The sequence below is a fragment of the Sebastes umbrosus genome, chromosome 23 (assembly GCF_015220745.1).
Source record: "Sebastes umbrosus isolate fSebUmb1 chromosome 23, fSebUmb1.pri, whole genome shotgun sequence".
Lineage (NCBI taxonomy): Eukaryota > Metazoa > Chordata > Actinopteri > Perciformes > Sebastidae > Sebastes > Sebastes umbrosus.
In genome coordinates this window covers 21,797,440-21,814,563 of record NC_051291.1, presented here as the reverse complement: position 1 = coordinate 21,814,563, position 17,124 = coordinate 21,797,440, and the positions used below count along the sequence as shown (strand labels likewise).

General features: G+C 41.3%; 2 protein-coding genes across 8 annotated transcripts in view; one reads left to right on the top strand and one right to left on the bottom strand.

The window, feature by feature from the left end:
* Positions 1 to 2,595, bottom strand: part of gramd4a (GRAM domain containing 4a) — a 72,204-nt gene extending 69,609 nt beyond the window's left edge. The window contains exon 1 of one of the 2 annotated variants that reach the window (XM_037760570.1): positions 1,893 to 2,595. The gene's annotated coding sequence lies outside the window, so the exon portion shown is untranslated. The remainder of the gene's footprint in view (positions 1 to 1,892) is intronic. The other variant, XM_037760571.1, reaches the window with a different exon arrangement.
* An 8,736-nt stretch (positions 2,596 to 11,331) lies between these two features.
* LOC119482406 lies at positions 11,332 to 15,507 on the top strand. Of its 6 annotated transcripts, none has more exons than XM_037759854.1 (7): positions 11,332 to 11,423; positions 12,237 to 12,312; positions 12,501 to 12,653; positions 12,796 to 13,123; positions 13,717 to 13,875; positions 14,410 to 14,505; positions 14,846 to 15,507. In XM_037759854.1, exons 4-7 carry the CDS (start codon positions 13,022 to 13,024, stop codon positions 15,155 to 15,157), a joined length of 669 nt encoding a protein of 222 aa, XP_037615782.1. In that variant the 5' UTR covers positions 11,332 to 11,423; positions 12,237 to 12,312; positions 12,501 to 12,653; positions 12,796 to 13,021; the 3' UTR covers positions 15,158 to 15,507. The 6 variants fall into 6 exon arrangements, with proteins under 6 accessions (XP_037615782.1, XP_037615783.1, XP_037615784.1 ...); XM_037759855.1 differs by lacking the exon at positions 11,332 to 11,423 and adding an exon at positions 11,778 to 11,854; XM_037759856.1 differs by lacking the exon at positions 11,332 to 11,423 and adding an exon at positions 11,782 to 11,882.
* The last annotated feature ends 1,617 nt before the right edge of the window (positions 15,508 to 17,124 follow it).

The following is a 17,124-nucleotide window of genomic DNA, read 5'->3' as shown; positions in this document are numbered from 1 at the left end:
ATCCCATAATAACCTTTCAGCATATTTAAATGTTCTGAGAGAAAACTAGACTCCTCCTCATGGCTCTGTTTTCAGGATTTAGAACATCCAGCCCGTGACGGGAGACTTTGACCAATCACAGGTCATTTCATTGAGAGAGCGTTCGTATTGGCTGTGCTCCGGTCATGTGACCAGAACTTGATTAACTACAAGATGATGAACCGCTGCAGGACAGACACTTTTCTATAATATGGCTTTTATTAAACGGCTGTGAAGAAAGCAGGGAAGGCTGTAATCACATGGGTCAAGTGCAGGTTAACCTGTCTTTGTTACGCTACGGCCAACGGGGGAAAGTCACAAGCTATGCAGATTTAGGCAGAATATGATGGAAACTACCACAAAGAAAAGGAAACGCAGCTACAACAAAGACTGTTAAACTACTTGTAACTGGGTGAAGCCGGTGGAAGGTCATTCTCAAAGAGTTCTTGCAAAATTAGTTATTTTTCAACCAGAGGGCAAAGCATAGAGACGTTACAAGCTAAGGGCGAAATAACAATGTTTATTTTTTAAGTTAGACAGACGTTATATAAAATTGAAGACTACTTCTCAGCATTAGCAACATGTCCCACATTGTGTCACACAAACATAGTCTTTGTCCTTCATTGTTTTGTTGGGATCTGGTCACCCTACATCGATGGCCCTGGTGATGAGGATGCCCTGAGCTCCTCAAATGGACCAGATGATGATGATGATGGTGGTGACATTTTAAAAAATTAAGATTAAATCAGAGTATGCACGGCTACATGTAAACAGGAATATTAATGGAATATTCATGTTCATTAGCCATGTAAACTGCTTAGTAGGAGCTGTGGCTTGGTATATTTGGTGCATGTAAACATAGTCAATGTATGTTCTCGTGGTGCATTCAAGGCTAAATTGAGAAGATGGATTTCCAAGCACATAGTAGCTAGCATGAGGGTTTGACTGGCAACACAGCCTCCCTCCTGCTATTATTTCACCATGCAGTTATATAAAACAAGGATATGAAGCAATCAATACTTCCTTAACAACATGTCAATCTGTCCTCTCTCGCAAATTAGATGGACAACGGGGACAAAGTGTCACCACATTTGAACTCTGCGTGAGGCCAACAAGCGGGGATCAATTCAGGGTATTTCAGGCACTTCCCCCCACTGATATATGAACGGGGAAATAATTTGAGTTTGACAGCACCTGTTAGTGCAGAACTTTCCTACTGTCAGTGAACACACCACACCAGCACTTTCCAATCATTATGCACGTTCAGGTACATCACGTAACTTTGACAATAACGTCAAACAAGGTATCACGTTTAATGTCTGTGATAGATTCAAGGTCAACTCTCAAGTGGGAAAGTTAATTTTAATAATGCACGGACATGAATGAAACACTGAACGATGGCTGCCAAAAATTCATTGAAAAATATGAACACAAAGTAGCTAGGCTATATATGTTTTCAGTGATAGCGTTATTAGGGGTGTTCGAAGGCTAAAAAAGCAGCAATTTACGGTATTAATATCAAATGTAACGTTAATTGGCAGCGGACGACGGTTGACTTTAACGGTCACGACTCCCTCCAACGGCTCCAACGGCTCCAACGGTCAGTCCAGCGAGGCCAAACTGAACCGTTAGATTCAAACGTGTCCGTTAGATTTTAACAATCGAGTCTGAAGTTAACGAGGCCTCCAGTTAACTGTTTTAATGAACCCTCAGACGGTCGGACATCTTCTCATATCTCTAACAGGCATGGAGCATAATGATCCGCATCTTGTCTGAACCCGACGACACAGTGAGACAGACTGTTGACAGAAAACAATCCCCTTCATTTTGTCTAACATGTGAAGACGTTATAAAGAGAAAACAATGAGTCTTACCCAGCACGTAAATCGTAGCAAAGTTCATGAACACTGAGATTGCCTTTAGTCTGCTTTATCCTTCAGTACACTGCTGCTCTGCTGCTCAGCTCTGGACGGCTACAGTAGCGTCGGTGTGACGGTGAAACCTGCTCCCTCGCTCCATCCATCCATCTCAACCATATCCGCTGCTTTCTGTCCAAAGACTCAATGTCGTCTCCTGCTGAGGGTCGAGTGGCAAAAACACTGAGAAAACAAAATACCAGTTGCGTCTCCTCCTGCCTGGAGAGAGCTGACCTGACCAGCACCGTCGGCCTGGAGCTTACAGATACTAGCTGCTCTTCGTCTCTTGTTGATTTCACAGAAACGGGCACGGAGAGCGGAGGGAGAGCGGGAGGAGCGGGCGGAGAAGGCCGAGGAGGTTTCGTCAGTGTTCGGGTGCTGCTTTCTTAAAGGGGCCGTGAGCGGTGAATGCTGCTCCGGAGACAGGACGGAAACACAGCCGCCTCTCCTCTCAGCACACAGTACCACCGCCCTGTGGCTGCCACTATCACTGAGTGTTACATTATAATAAAACACGTGGGTAAACAATGGCCTCATTATAATGTCCTACTGTGAATTAACCCTGAAGATGAATAATAATATTACTGTACCATTCCTTCTGACTGTTATTGTGGTGCAGCTTCATTTCCTCCATTCAAGCATCTGAAAATGCTTGAATGAACACTGTTTGTGAAAATGCACCATTAATGCCATTAAACATTAAAAAAAAGTCAAATTATTAGGATTATTCATAGTTGGATGTCTGCTGTTAATTCAAATAGAACAATTCTTTTACATAGATTTTTCTTAAAGGTCCCATATTGTGCTCATTTTCAGGTTCATACTTGTATTTTATGTTTCTACTAGAACATGTTTACATGCTTTAATGTTAAAAAAAAAACTTTATTTTCTATGTAATATGCCTATATTCACCCTCTGTCTGAAACGCTCCATTTAGTGCATTTCAATGGAATTGCAACGGAATGGCGTTGCTAGGCAACCAGGGTCCACGTTTACTTCCTGGCAGCTGATTTTATTCACATACACTGCAACAGGAAATAAATTGGGGACTCATTGTATAACACAGAATGTTTACTTTTAAAAACCGTGAAATGGTCTAAATATTGTATACAGTATTGGTGACATCACAAATGGACAGAAATCCAAACGGCTTGTTTCAAAACGCACAATTTCTGAATACGGGCTGTGTGTGTTTCTCCGTATATATTGAGCGTTTGATAGTTTAACAGTATTTATAAAGCACTTAAACCTGCTTATAATATAAGAGACATGAAAATCTAATTTTTACAATATGGGACCTTTTAATATTCTAACTAAAATAACTGAACCTTGTCTGTTTTCCCTACTAAATTAAATAGTTATTTCTTGGAAACTTCCAAGGGAATTATAAGGAAATTACATACAGTTTTTACTGTTTTTCACTAACACTTTGGCAAGGTCTAAATACTGTTTCAAAGCACTCTTCACACTTCCAGGAATCAAATTGTGGTGGAAAAATACTGGGTCTTAAATACTAAAATTACCCTAAAAATGTAAAAATACATACAAACTTCCCAAGGTTGCTAAACCCCCAAAATTCCCAGAAACAAATTATCCTGAATGGTAGTTTGGCCAGTGGAGTACTCAGGCTGTCGGAGGGGCAGGGTGAAATGTAAAAAAGGACTCCAGCTGCACGCAGTGGGCGCCAGTGCAAAAAATGTACCCTAGAGAGCACTTCATCATGTTTTCTTCACTGGAGGCACACTAGAGGAGTACTTCATCACATTTTATCCACTAGAAGGGTACTCTCGAGGGCACTTCATCACGTTTTCTCCACTGGAAGGGCATCCTAAAGGGCACTTCTTTACGTTTCTCTCCACTAGAAGGGTACCCTAAACGGCATGTTGTCACATTTTCTCCACTGGAAGGGCACCCTAGAGGGCACTTCATCACATTTTCTCCACTGAAAGGGCACTTCATCACATTTTCTCCACTGGAAGGCACACTAGAGGTAACATCATCACATTTTCTCCACTGAAAGGGCACTTCATCACATTTACCTCCACTGGAAGGCACACTAGAGGCACTTCATCACGTTTTCTCCACTGAAAGGCACTTCATAACATTACTCCACTGGAAGGGCACACTAGAGGGCACTCATCACGTTTTCTCCACTGAAAGGGCACTTCATCACATTTACTCCACTGGAAGGGCACACTAAGATGGGCACTTCATCACATTTTTCTCACTGAAAGGGCACTTCATCACATTTTTCTCCGCTGAAAGGGCACACTAGAGGGCACCTCATCACTCCCCTGGAAGGGCCTAAGGGCCTACCCTAGGGGGCATTTTATCATGTTTTATCTGCCATAGGGGCATCCAAAGGGCATCAAGATTTGCATCCAAGAGGGCACTTTTGCTGCAGTTTGTTGGAACATGGGGGCATCCCCCACCCCATCCCCCCTTTCCGAGTCCACCAGTGGTTCCAGCCCTGACAGCCAGATCTGTTTGAATAGCAGTTTACTAGCATCTACTGTAAAGTTGAATTATTATTATGACTTTACCCTAACCTAAACATAAATAACAATTTATGTCGGTCTAAATAAGTGGATCAAATTGTATTTGTCATTTTAAAGGTGGGTTCCTCTACCATTTCTCCTACAGGTCGCTCTGTGTTTGACCTCTTGTAAGCCCACGAGGGTCGATGTCTAAAATAAGTCAATGAGTTCAAGTAAGCTGAATAGATGAACGGAGACTTCTTCTTGAGCAGCATTATTCCTGCAAGTAAAGCATTCACACATCCTAAAAATACAATTCGAACCAAAAAACATTTCCGCTTTTGAAGCACTAACCTTTGCATGTTTGCTGTCTGTCTGTGAGATTCTTCTTGTCTTCTCTGGATTACAGCCGTCTTCGCTGAAGTCCCAAATTATTCCTCTACTTCAGCCATTGGGTTTCTGAGTGATGAAGATGGACAAATGGACAAAGAAGAAGAGGGATTGAGGGACAGGAGAGTGAAAGGGGTAGTAAGAGACGGAGAGAGAGAGAGAGAAACAGGAGTCAACTGACCTCTGACCCTGAGATGAGACCATAGATTACGGGGACGTAATCACAAGTACTTCTATGTCAGACTAGTCAGACTACCAATGAGGCCAATGAGGATCGGTGTAGTCTGTGTGTCCTTCAGTAGAGCGTTTGGCCATGGTTTGTCCTGCCGGCTGCCGTGTCCTGGCACCTCCTCCTCCACCACAAACATACCGTCTTTGAAGCCAGCCTACAGATAACAATTCAACACGGTCAGGTTGCTTTCTGCAATCAAAAACAGTCAGAAAAAGTCAAAAGCTGTGTCCTTACCATCTCCAGGTGCAGCTTCTGTTGAAGGAGAGAAGTCCATGTTTGTGTGGCTTTAGCTGCGTCCTGTAGGACTAAATGAAAAAAGAGACGGTGCACGTTTAGCTCGCCTTCACATTTGTGTAGGCAAATGTGTGAGGCGCTAACAGAGAGGACTCTCCATGATCAGCTCATGAGTACTTTCTGCAGACCTTGAGAGAACACAAAAGAGTGCTGTAGAGACATTTTCTATGGTGCATTACTGATCAGATGATATGAAAAACAGCAAGGGAACTGTGAAGAGCATGACTCCAGCATGTAATATAGGCAATCCTTTGTTACCACACATTACCTAGCCATCATTTCACATTAAAGAATTGCTGGGCACCATTTTACTGTAGTAGTAGAGAATTTGTGTCATTGAAAAGCACTCTTGAATTCTTGCACCATAGACCTTTTTCACAGCAGACGTTTGGACTTGTCTGTAGGAAAAGCTCAGGTATTACCAGTAACGCTAACAATGCCTCAGCTAAGTGGAATTCAGCCGTCATTAATTTGATTATTCACACCTGTGCTTTTCCTACCGTGATAATGTCTTGAGTTCCTTAAAGCTATGATCAGTATTTCATATTTACAATGGCCACATGATGACCTTTATGTGAAAGGGTTTGCTTGTAGTGAACGGTTCCTCTAAGCTCTGTAGACCTTTGTTGCGTCTTTCAGCGTATTGTTTTGGTATTGTGATGTGAATAGGCTGATTAACTGAATTGACAACAGGTGTGCCTGATTGCGGGCGCGAGAGACTCGGATTTGAGAGACAAAAGGCAGTCGAAACAGGGGAGTCGAGGTTGGAGCATCTGTTATACGGTGGCTCGGCACTCTGCGGGTGGGAGGGTGTCGTTCTTAGCTGTTTAGAGCTGCCGGCGATGAACACAGCCAGAATAGGGGGTTAGTTGTTCCAGTGTGAGGAGGGAAGGTTAGTTGCCTCCTGTAGATAGTCAGGGCCGGGTCATAGAGGGTGCCGTAGCCGCCATCGCTCCTCGTGCTGCCCCACGAAAGCAGCGCCGACACCCAGCAGCCACCATCGCTTGTGCGGACTCACTACAGCGACGACAACACCAGCTGTGTTCCGTCCACGCCGTTCAACAAAGCCGCTCCCCGGGGAGTTGGACGGCGTCCCAAGCGTAGACCCCGGGGGAGGGTCTCGCCGACCGGGTGAGCTAAGTATATTATTAGACAGTTATTGTATTCTATATTTTAGAAGTGTTTTAATAGAGTGGGGAGGGAGAGCAGTAAGGAGCTCTCACCTTAAATTGGTGACGTGTGTATTGCCGTGGTTGTGCCGTATGGGTTGACCAGTGTTAGGTTGAAGTGCCTCCAGTAGAGGGTGATAGCGTGCCGTGTCCGAGTGGTCTGCCCTAAGCTAGAAGTCTAGCCCCGTGTTAAACTGTGTGATTTCACATCTTAGTGAGTGCTTTGGATGCTCAGTGGACGAGTATGTCTCTTGGCGTATCCCTCCTCCCTTTTTATGAATAGTGGGGTTTTCAATAATAAAGATTGACTGTATTTTGTATATATTTGTATTCTGTGGTTATTTGAAGGTTCTGACTTAGTGGCAGTGTTTTCCTGCCTCATCTAAACGAAACCCATATTTATTACTGTATTAAGGTCAGCAACTGTGCTGTTTTGGTTCATTCTCATCATCTCTCAACCCAGTCTTCGCTATACCTGCCCAGCAAGAAACAGCAGCCAGGCGAAGTTAGCACCTAGCTAGTGAACATTGTGTGGAGCATATAGCAGCTAAAGAGACAGACATTTTTCTCAGGAGCTGGCGGAGTCCAAAAACAGAGCTAAAAAGAGAGTGAATATTGGACTCACATGGACAGAAACACAACTCCAAATGCATGCTGACATTGCTAAATGTCTTCTGCATGTGTAAACAGGCCACTTTTTGCCAACAGGTTTTCCATATCAACTTGCAATGTGATAATATGTCAGTGTTGTGTTCACAACTTGTTTGTGCTGCCCCCAAGTGGCCAACATTTCTGTTATTATATGATGTCATAGAGCTGTTGATTGAACTCTATAATATTTTTTTAATATTAGATCTTTCGACTATGTTATGTGAAGTAGGAGAAATCATACATTAGCATGAACAATCTATGTAAATGTTTCCATCATATCTGTTCAAACTGGGTGATTGTTCATAGTATTGTGTTCCTCCTGCTAATGCTCTGAGATAATATTAATACCTTTTCCCAAGTTGAATTAATATTACAGAGTATTTCTTTCTTCTTGTCTATCTCTATGTTTTAGGCCTCTTATCTCTCTTGCAGGTTGTTTCAGCAGCAGATGCTCTATCATTGGATCTGTAAATACTATCAGCTTAAATGGGATTCCACTCAGGGTTTGCATAGTCATCAGAGATTGTGCCGCAAATACGGGGACTAATGCTTTTAGATGGGATTCCCCTTAGTCATGCTTAACACACACACACACACACACACACACACAATGGATTTCTGTGATCCTCTTCAGATGTCTTCTCGCAAAAGTACCACTGTTGAGATTTCCCAAATCCTCCCTCTGCGCTCATTTAGAAACCCCTTAATAAACTTCTTAATCCCAAATCCGTAATTTCTCGAGGGTTGCACACCCACGTGTGTCTTATGCAACATGGCGGAGCACCCAGAGTCAATTATAGAACAGTCAGGAGGAAGGGGAGGATGAATGATGAGGCTGCTGATGCAAAACATATTTGGATAAGATGGTTGATTAAATATGAATTAAAAACCATGATTTCAGAACAAAGTCTTTTTCAATGTATTTTAGTATAACTTTTTTTTATGTCTTATACAGTACATTATGCTATTTGACAGAGCTTTTTGAATTATACTAATTTGTATTTCTATCACTTCAGATACTGTTTGGATTGCTATATTTCCGCAGACATGCATTGACCCCATTCTATAATTTGACACTACCTGGGCCACTGTGAATGCAACTAATCCAACTAGAACTTTCACACCAAATCTCCAAACCCTATAGGCTCATATTTGACCCTTTCCCTAACCCAGGGGTCAGCAACTTTTACTATCAAAAGAGACATTTTAGGCAAAGAAAAAGAAAACAATCTCTCTGGAGCCGCAAAACATTTGATCATTGTGATGAAGGTAACACAGTTTATAGTCTAAGTATATAGTATATAAGTCTAATGCAGTGAGGGCCAAAGAGACAATGTACTACGGAGTATTAGGGCCACATTAAGGGGGGAAAACATCTGAGATTTAGTCAGAATAAAGTCAGAATATTACGTGAAAACAGTCGTAACATAACGAGAAAAAAAGTCGTAATATTACGAGAATAAAGTCATAACTTTATGAGAAAAAATAACACGTAAAACTACTACTTTATAATATTATGACTTTATTCTCATGATATTACGACTTTATTCTCAAAATCACAGATTCATTTTTTTCCTCAATGTGGCCCTTATACTCCGTCGTACCATAGACCTACAACAATGATAAATACAAATGAAAATGTAAACAAAAACAGTTATTCATTTCAGAGGGGCTAAAGAGCTGCATGTGGCTCCAGAGCCTCAGGTTGCTGACCCTTTCCCTAACCAAAGCCAGTGCCTAATTGTAATCATAGAAATGATTATGATCATGGTTTTAGCCACTTAAAGTACGTACATTTTTTAAATGTGTGTGTCTATGATAAAGGATCAACCATATCAAGTCAGAGGGGGTAGTTATTTTGGGATGCATTTGACACTTTGCAAGGCAAAATACCAGCCTTGGCATCACTGGTTGGGGTGTGGCCACTGTTGAGTGTCAACCCACACAGAGAGTGACAGTGAACTAGTTCAAGCTACAGCAGTTTAAGCTAATTCAATAATTTGTATATATATAAAAAGCATGACTTAGTGCAATTTTCTATTTAACCGTAGTCCCATATTATAATATACTATAATATATTAAGTGAGATTTTCATGTCTTTTTATTATAAAGCAGGCTTAATTCCTATATAAATACTGTGAAAGTATTGAAACACTCAATCCACAGGGAAATACACACAGCCCGTATTCAGAAACTCTGCATTTGAAACAAGCTGTCAGGATTTCTGTCCATGTGTGATGTCACAAATATACAATATTTAGACCCTTTACACAGATTTCAACGTAAACATTCTAAATGTGTCCCAGTTTATTCCTGGTTGCAGTGTATGTGAATGTCATCGGCTGACAGGAAGTAAAACATGGACCCAGGCTGTTGCCTAGCAACGCAATTCTGTTGCACTTTTGTCACAATTCTGTCGAAATGCACTAAAAGGGAGCGTTTCAGATATAGGGTAATTACAGGTATATTCAGGCAGACAGTATGAGGAAAGTAAAGTTTTTTTTTTTAACATTATAGCATGTAAACATGTTCTAGTAGAAACATAAAATATAAGTATGAACCTGGAAATGAGCACGACATGGCACCTTTAATGTTGAACCCTAAACAAGCCTCTAAAACAAACAGCTACTGGGTACATTTTAAATACATTTTAAAGCCCCTGAAGATCTATTTTCTCAATAAGCTTCTTTAAATGAGTGATAGTTTTCCAACTTGAACACATTTTCTGCCAAAACTTAGAACAATTTGAACAATTTGGCCCCTTCGCTCGCATTAGATGTGAGTGAACAAGGGGTGCGGGGGGGACCGTGTGTGACCGTGCCTTAAAGGTGATGTCATGTATTTATGCACACCAATCAGTGTTTGGCAACATTTTAATCAAAATGTATTGACAATTGTGGGGTTGCTCATGTTGCCAGGGCACTGTCAATCAAATCCAATCAAACCACACCCATCCTGTCCCGATGAAGCTGATTGGCTGACTGTGTAACTCTTAATAAATAATACCAATAGATGTTTTTCCCTAAACCTTTTTTTTTTTGCCTATTTGGTCATTAATATTTAATGTTAAGAAATGTTATTGAGAAATACTTCAGTTTTGAAACCAAGCTTTCAGGGGCTTTAAAGTATGTAACTTGATGAACAGTGGCCACTGTGGACACAAGTGACAATTACAAGATACTAGTAAACACTAAAACAAACTTTTACAGTGGCACAAGTAGCCTACAGAAAAATAGGCATTATCAGTCGCAATAAGCACCATAGATGTGGGTCAATAGGGGCCTACTACACCCAATATTAGGTTTTACTGACCCACATCTATGGTGCTTATAGTGATTAATAACGCCTACTTAATGGCCTGATAACAGTCAACTTAGGTGACAGAAGAGTCAGCAACCTGACGGTCCCGGTGGTCGGTCTGGGTATCATCGGATATTCCGTTTTTCGTTTGTGGTTTAAAACGAAAAAACGAAAAACCCACGTGACTTCCGTTCTTCAATTCAAAACGAATAATGAGAAAAGGAATTCGCAAAAACAAACAAACGGCCCGGTTTGGGTTCGTTTTTAATTTTTTGATTCAGAAACGAAAAACGGGGAAAACGGCCGTTTCCTGGTTTTTGGTTTAAAACGAAAAAATAAAAAAAACGTTTTTTCCTTTCTGAATTCCAAAGGAAAAACGGAATATCCGATGATACCCAGACCAACATACACTGTAAAAACTCTAACTCGTATTTGTTGGCATGACAAAGCGTTTCAAGTTGTTAAGACTTTGAAATATACGTTATTAACATTTGAGTCAAACATATAAGTCAGTCCAGCAAATCAGACATTAAGTTGGCGTCAAAACCATTAAATGAGTTCATAATACTTCTATCTTTCAGTTGTGAACACAAACTGTCGGTTGTGAGTCAACACAAGGGGCGAAAGTTCAGATAACTCTCGTGTCTTTGTTGTGAATGGAGGGAAAGACAACTTTCAGAGTTGAAGTTTGAAGTACTCCGCCCCCCAGTCTGTCTGTCTGCACCGGAGCTCCAGTTTGACTCCACACAGGTAAGTTTAACTTATTTTTCGTTTGATATAGTTGAAATTGTGTCATATTTGTATTCAGAGTTATATGGTGTGATACATTAACAGATACTGTAGATATTACCATGACAACAGTTAACGTAAACACTAGTAACGTTAGCTTAGTTAAGGACAGCTAGCAACTAGCTGATGCTAGCGAGGCTTGTATGGACAAGAAGCTTTCAAACAGGGAGGACGTTGTTTCTGACTGGTTAGTCTGAATGCTATTAATGTGTTGTAACGTTACGGTAACGTGTGGTTACAGTATTACAGTTAGAGGGGTAGTTAGCTGCGTCCACATGTCAACGGCTAAACTGCGCTAATCGTTAAGCTGTTAATGCTAACGGGACATTGTGGTGATTCTAGACGGTGTAGGTGAGTAACTGGTTGTAACGGTAGTGTTGTTGTTTGAACTAAAGTATACGTTAGTTAACTGAATGCTTCGTGTCTTAACTAGAAAGCCACTAGGAGAGTTTAGACCTCCTCAAGGACAAATGCCCGTCGCCCGTAGCGGCCACAGTCAAGTCCGTCCGTCCGTCTTCCGCCCCTCCGGTTAACACTATTAGCTCTCTCAGCACTATTGCCTCAGATGCACTGACACAACGGGCCGATGGTCGACCGACGGACAGTTTGGGGCCGTCGGTGAGCGTCCGTCGGCCTTGTTTTTACGGTGTGCCCCACAATTAGCTCTGTTAGCACCGTTAGCCCGGCTAGCCACCGCCATTTCGGCTCTGCACCTCCATGTTTGCTTGTGAGGTCTGAGTGGAGAGCCATGTGCAGACTCTTTGCATAAGCTATTCTAAAAATTATAACTTCATAACTCCAAATGAATGGGACAGAATATTGTATTAAATTTGTCAAAATACTGTCAATTCCAGAGAGCAGTCTACTGTTTACAATTACATTAAATTGATATGTTTAAAACTTATTAAGAACCTGTTTGAGCGAAATTAACCACATCATTAATTATTCTACCACTGCCTGCTTTGCTAATTTCCAGCAAATTGTCACCTTTGTCTTTCAGATTGAAATGAATGCAGTCACAGAAACTTTTCCGGATTTTGCTGCTTTGGTCCATTGGTGGAATTATGGACAATGAGGTTTGAGTCAAAACACACTTTTTTCAATAAGACTGAGCAAAAAATGTGCTTCTCATGCTGTCCACAAAACACCAGCAGATGATGGCATGCCAATTTGATAACCAAAGTCTTTTCAAGCCAGTGTTACATGTGGAGAAAGTAACTGACATCAAAACACCTTCTTTGGATGATGTACTTTTGCATTTTAGGTCTTTCAAGCTTGTGGAGAACATCTATGCAGACACTGAGATTTTCGATCCTGAGGCTCTCAACAACCATCATCCATTGACTGCATACACAGTGGGAGGGAAGATACTGGTGACCCCAAAAGTGTGCCTGCTGCATTGAAGGGACGCAGAATGGTGAGTATACTGATTGCTCTTCATAGATTGAGTCTGTTGCTTCTGCTCTCGTCAATAGGCACCCCTGTCTTCAAGAACCGGGCAGTGTAACGGGGTATGATGGATGGAAAATGAGCATAAAATACAAACTTGGTAATTACAGGTCCAAGCTACGTAACGCAGGCTGCATTGAGGTCAGCATTAACCGGAGAAGAAGCGGTGAAGATGATGGTGCAGGTCCTTCTTTGAAGAGAGCAAAGCGAGGGGAGATTAACTATGTTCCTGACCACCCAGATACCCATACTGATGACTCGCTGGAGGAGGAAAGACTAGCTCTGGTTGAGGAGTTAAAGAAGAGGAATAAGAATGTTGCACTCATAAAGCAACAGATGGAGGTGACATTCTCCCTGAGGCGCAAGGAGATTGTGGAGCTAGTGCCTATGGTGTCAGAGGTTCAGGAGCGGTGGCCTGCTCTGTTTTACGAGGCAGAGGTAAGCAGCTGAGCAAATAATATATTATGTTGTGTTTCAGATTTAGTCTTTGCAAAATAAGAATCTGAAGTTGTTTACTTCCGTTAACCCTCATCCTACCAACTGGGGTACTGGCAGACCCCAAAGGTATACTTTTTGTCATATCTCACATGCTTTGTTCTATCATTTAAATGTTTCATCACTTTGTCAATCAATTTGTTCCTTATGACTTCATATCATTGTTTTCTGTTTTAATTAGTGATTTTTAAAAATACCAATGTATTGGGGTCCTGGGGGTCCCACCAAAAGCACCCAATTGCAGCCTATGCAGTTAAAATAGGTAAAATATAATAGATAAATCAAATGTTTGCCATGGGTCCTAATTTATTATTAGTGTAATTAATGTCATCCTTCAGATGACATTAATTACACACAATAATGTTTTGAGATGGCATAAGTTAACATGGTGCTATGATGGTTGTTTCTTACAGTAGATTATTCTTGTGGTCCCCAGGATGAGGGTTAATAAAATACATATTTTAACATGAGGATGATGTTGAAATTGTATTGACTTTGTATTTGACATTTACGTTTGCTGTTCTGTTCTTCAACAGATCAGGGAAGAGTTTCTTCGGATCACCAACAAGGACCTAATAGACAACTTCGGAGCAGCCATTAATCAGCACACTCCTAGGCTCCTTAAACTCTATCGGGCTAGGCGGACAGCTTTCCCGCCTGAGATGGATCAACTCCTTAACAGACTGGATGAAGAGGTGAATTTTTAGACTTAATAATCTCATTATTCTTGACATTATGGAAATAAATGTATAAAAAGGATTTTTTTTTTTTTTATAAAGCTGCACTAATCAATATTTTTAAATAAACAATGGGTCAAATTTAAGGTGTTGCTCATAGTGACAAACCATCAGAATAACCCCACTGTACACTACCTAAGGGACAGACAAAGATAGCGACAAGGTGGTGAAGAAAGTGGAACACCTAACAGCTAAAAAGCCAGCTATTTATATCAGGAGTTAAAAGGAGTAAATCTTAGACTTTCATTCAACAGGTATTTGCTGGATGTGGAAGAGGACAGCTGTTTGCCACATAATCAACCTTATAAGGCCATAATATATCAAGTGTGTGATTGTTTCAGTCTGTTGAGTCCTGCACCTAAGTGGGCAAAATAAATAAAAAAATAAATGCAGCTTTAACACAAACTGAAGCATGTTTCCATGTTTGTTCTTAGCTTTCTTCATGTTAGTTACATCTTGGTGTAATTTTTCTTCCAACCCTTTATGTTTCAGACATCTGACATCACAGTACATCGACACACTGCAGCCTTGAAGGGCCTCCCCTTGTATCTCCGTGACAGTCATGAGAAGCTGTTCAGGAACTGTCTGGTGAGTGGTTATTAGTAGAAAAAGTAAATATTTATTATTATTCTGTTATTAAAAATAGACTCTCTTTGACTTCAACCTTTGCCTCTCTGCCATTTTGTCCCATTCTAGTCTATCCATCCCAGTGTCCTCCTTGTTTTCTTTATCTGTCCCAATGCCCACAGCGTCTTCAAGAGTTGTACTTTGCTGGCTATTACTTGATGTAATTTCTTTCATGTATATGGGGGTTAATTTTTTGGTTGCGGGGTATGAGATGGAAATATTTAACCCTAAGATGATTCCTTAGGTTGTCTAGTTTTATATGAGACAGTATCTTCACTCATTTTCTGTCTGTCATCACAAGGCCACTGACCCAGAAGAGGAGCAGACGAAGGGCCTCATCGTGGGTATCCTCACTGTGTTGGAGGATGATGACAGTTCAGCTCCTGCAACAGTCATTAATGTTGCTGTTGTTGTAGAAGAAGACATCGTCCTCCAGGATCTCCCTGACCTGCCAACGGCTTTTGCTTACCTCTTTGGGCTGATCTACGCTTTAAACCTCCAGTACCCAAAAGAACTGAGGTACACATTCGAAACCATTCAGAAAGTTTTCATGGAACTTGGAACTGATCTCTCTGCAAGGGTCCGATCCTTCAAAAACAAACTCCTTCAGTGAATCCACCGAGTTAGCTGATAATGTTGGGTCTGGGACAGTTCTGAATTGCAGAGGTTCCTGTTGCCCCTTGTAGAATGATGTAAATCTCTGTTGCCTGAGATGGATCCCCCTCTACCTCTTCTGCTTTTAAGTTCACTCTCTCCACCTCTCCTCTCCCTTTTCCTGTTTCTCCATTTCTCTCGCCATCTTCTTTCCTCTCTCAATCGGTCACCTTAACTTGTCTAACTTTCTTACTTAATTTGCATATTCTCCCGTTCTCACTCAAATTCTGACCTCTAAAACTCTCCCCTTCTGTCCAGCCAACACGATAACTGTCTCTCTGCAACTCACAAACTCTTATCTACCTCTAAGTCCTCTTCTATGTCTCCCTACCTGCCCATCTCTTGCGCTCCAACGTGCCTGAATGCTTTTATCCTATACATTTATCCTGCACCTTACTGGATATTGTTAACCACGTTACTTATGTTAAAGTGGCAGTAGGCAACAATATTTTGGCATAATTTGGCAAAAATTCCATAATAACCTTTCAGCATATTGTAATTCAAGTGATCTGAGAGAAAACTACACCTCTGCACCTCCTCATGGCTCTGTTTACAGGCTTTAGAAAATCTTGCCCGTGACGGCAGACTTTGACCAATCACAGGGCATTTCAGAGAGAGCGTTCCTATTGGCTGTTCCACAAAAGGAGATGCGCGTTCACGTCTGGTCTCTGCAGATAGTGAAAGCCTCGGTCAATGGCGGAACAACCTACTGAAAAGCTTGCTATTCCAGCATTGGCAGCAACTGCCTACACCTCAAAACAACCCAAAAAAAGAAAGACAGACTTTCAAAAAGACAGTCCAAACTGTTGATGTCGTTAGAAGGTAATGTGTAGCTCGCTGCGGTAGCCTCCTCAGATGTAGCGAGCACGTATGAAGCGCGTGCATATGCCCGTTCTCGTGTGGGGGGAGGGGCTTCGGACAGAGAGGGGAGAGCGGAGAGAGGAGAGAGAGGAGCGAGCAGCTCGAGGGGATGCAGGATTTTGCGTTTTCCGGATTTCTACGCACTGCAGCTTTAAGATTGAATAGTGTGTAAATTGATGACACACACAATTGGGCTACCTTGGTATTTTATTGTTAAACAGTTTTATTAGATTGACAGTTCTGGATCACAATTGTTCTGTTTGGAGTTCCATTTCAACCCATGAGCTACTTCTTGTGGTAACTCTGAATCTTCTTATGTTTTGTATTTTATCATGGTTTATTACACGGCGTTGTTGAATACTCGATTCTGATTGGTCAATCACGGCGTTCTGCGGTCTGTTATTTCTTTATAGCAGACCGTTGCTATGGGCGCAGCTCTGATGTTAGACTCTGACAGTCCGTTTTGTGTCAAATTATTGATTTCTTCAGTAAGTAACTGTGTAATAAGCGGGATAATGTACAGCTAGTGGGTCATTGTTGTGAAAGAATCCCCTTCAGTGCGATGCCGCTCAACGTTCCTTTCACAACAATGACCGGCTCGCTGTACATTATCCCTTACGTAGACAAGTGTACTGTTTTTAGTAGTCTCACTGTCGAAGTGCTGACTTTTCCCTTTTAACTTTATCTTGCTAAGCTCACAACTGCTACCTCATTGTATTATGGTGTTCAATATGTGATTCATACTAGTATATAATGTTAAAACACAACTTAAGTGCTTCATGTTATTTAAGTGCTAAGACTGGGACAGTTGTGGGTCTCAGCAGTTACTTGGCCTTGTTCTAAAGGATTGGATAGGCTGTGTTTTAATGATTTAAAAAAAGAAGTTTTGAAGGTAGATGTTGCATCTGTAATTATTTATACATTTGATTGGTCCTAATTTATATATTTGACTTACCTTAACTGTTGCAGTGCACAATTTGAAGTTACTCTAACCTATTCCACTAAATTAACTCAACTGAAATTAAGTGGGTACTATGTACAGGTTTAAGTTACTGCAACTTGAGT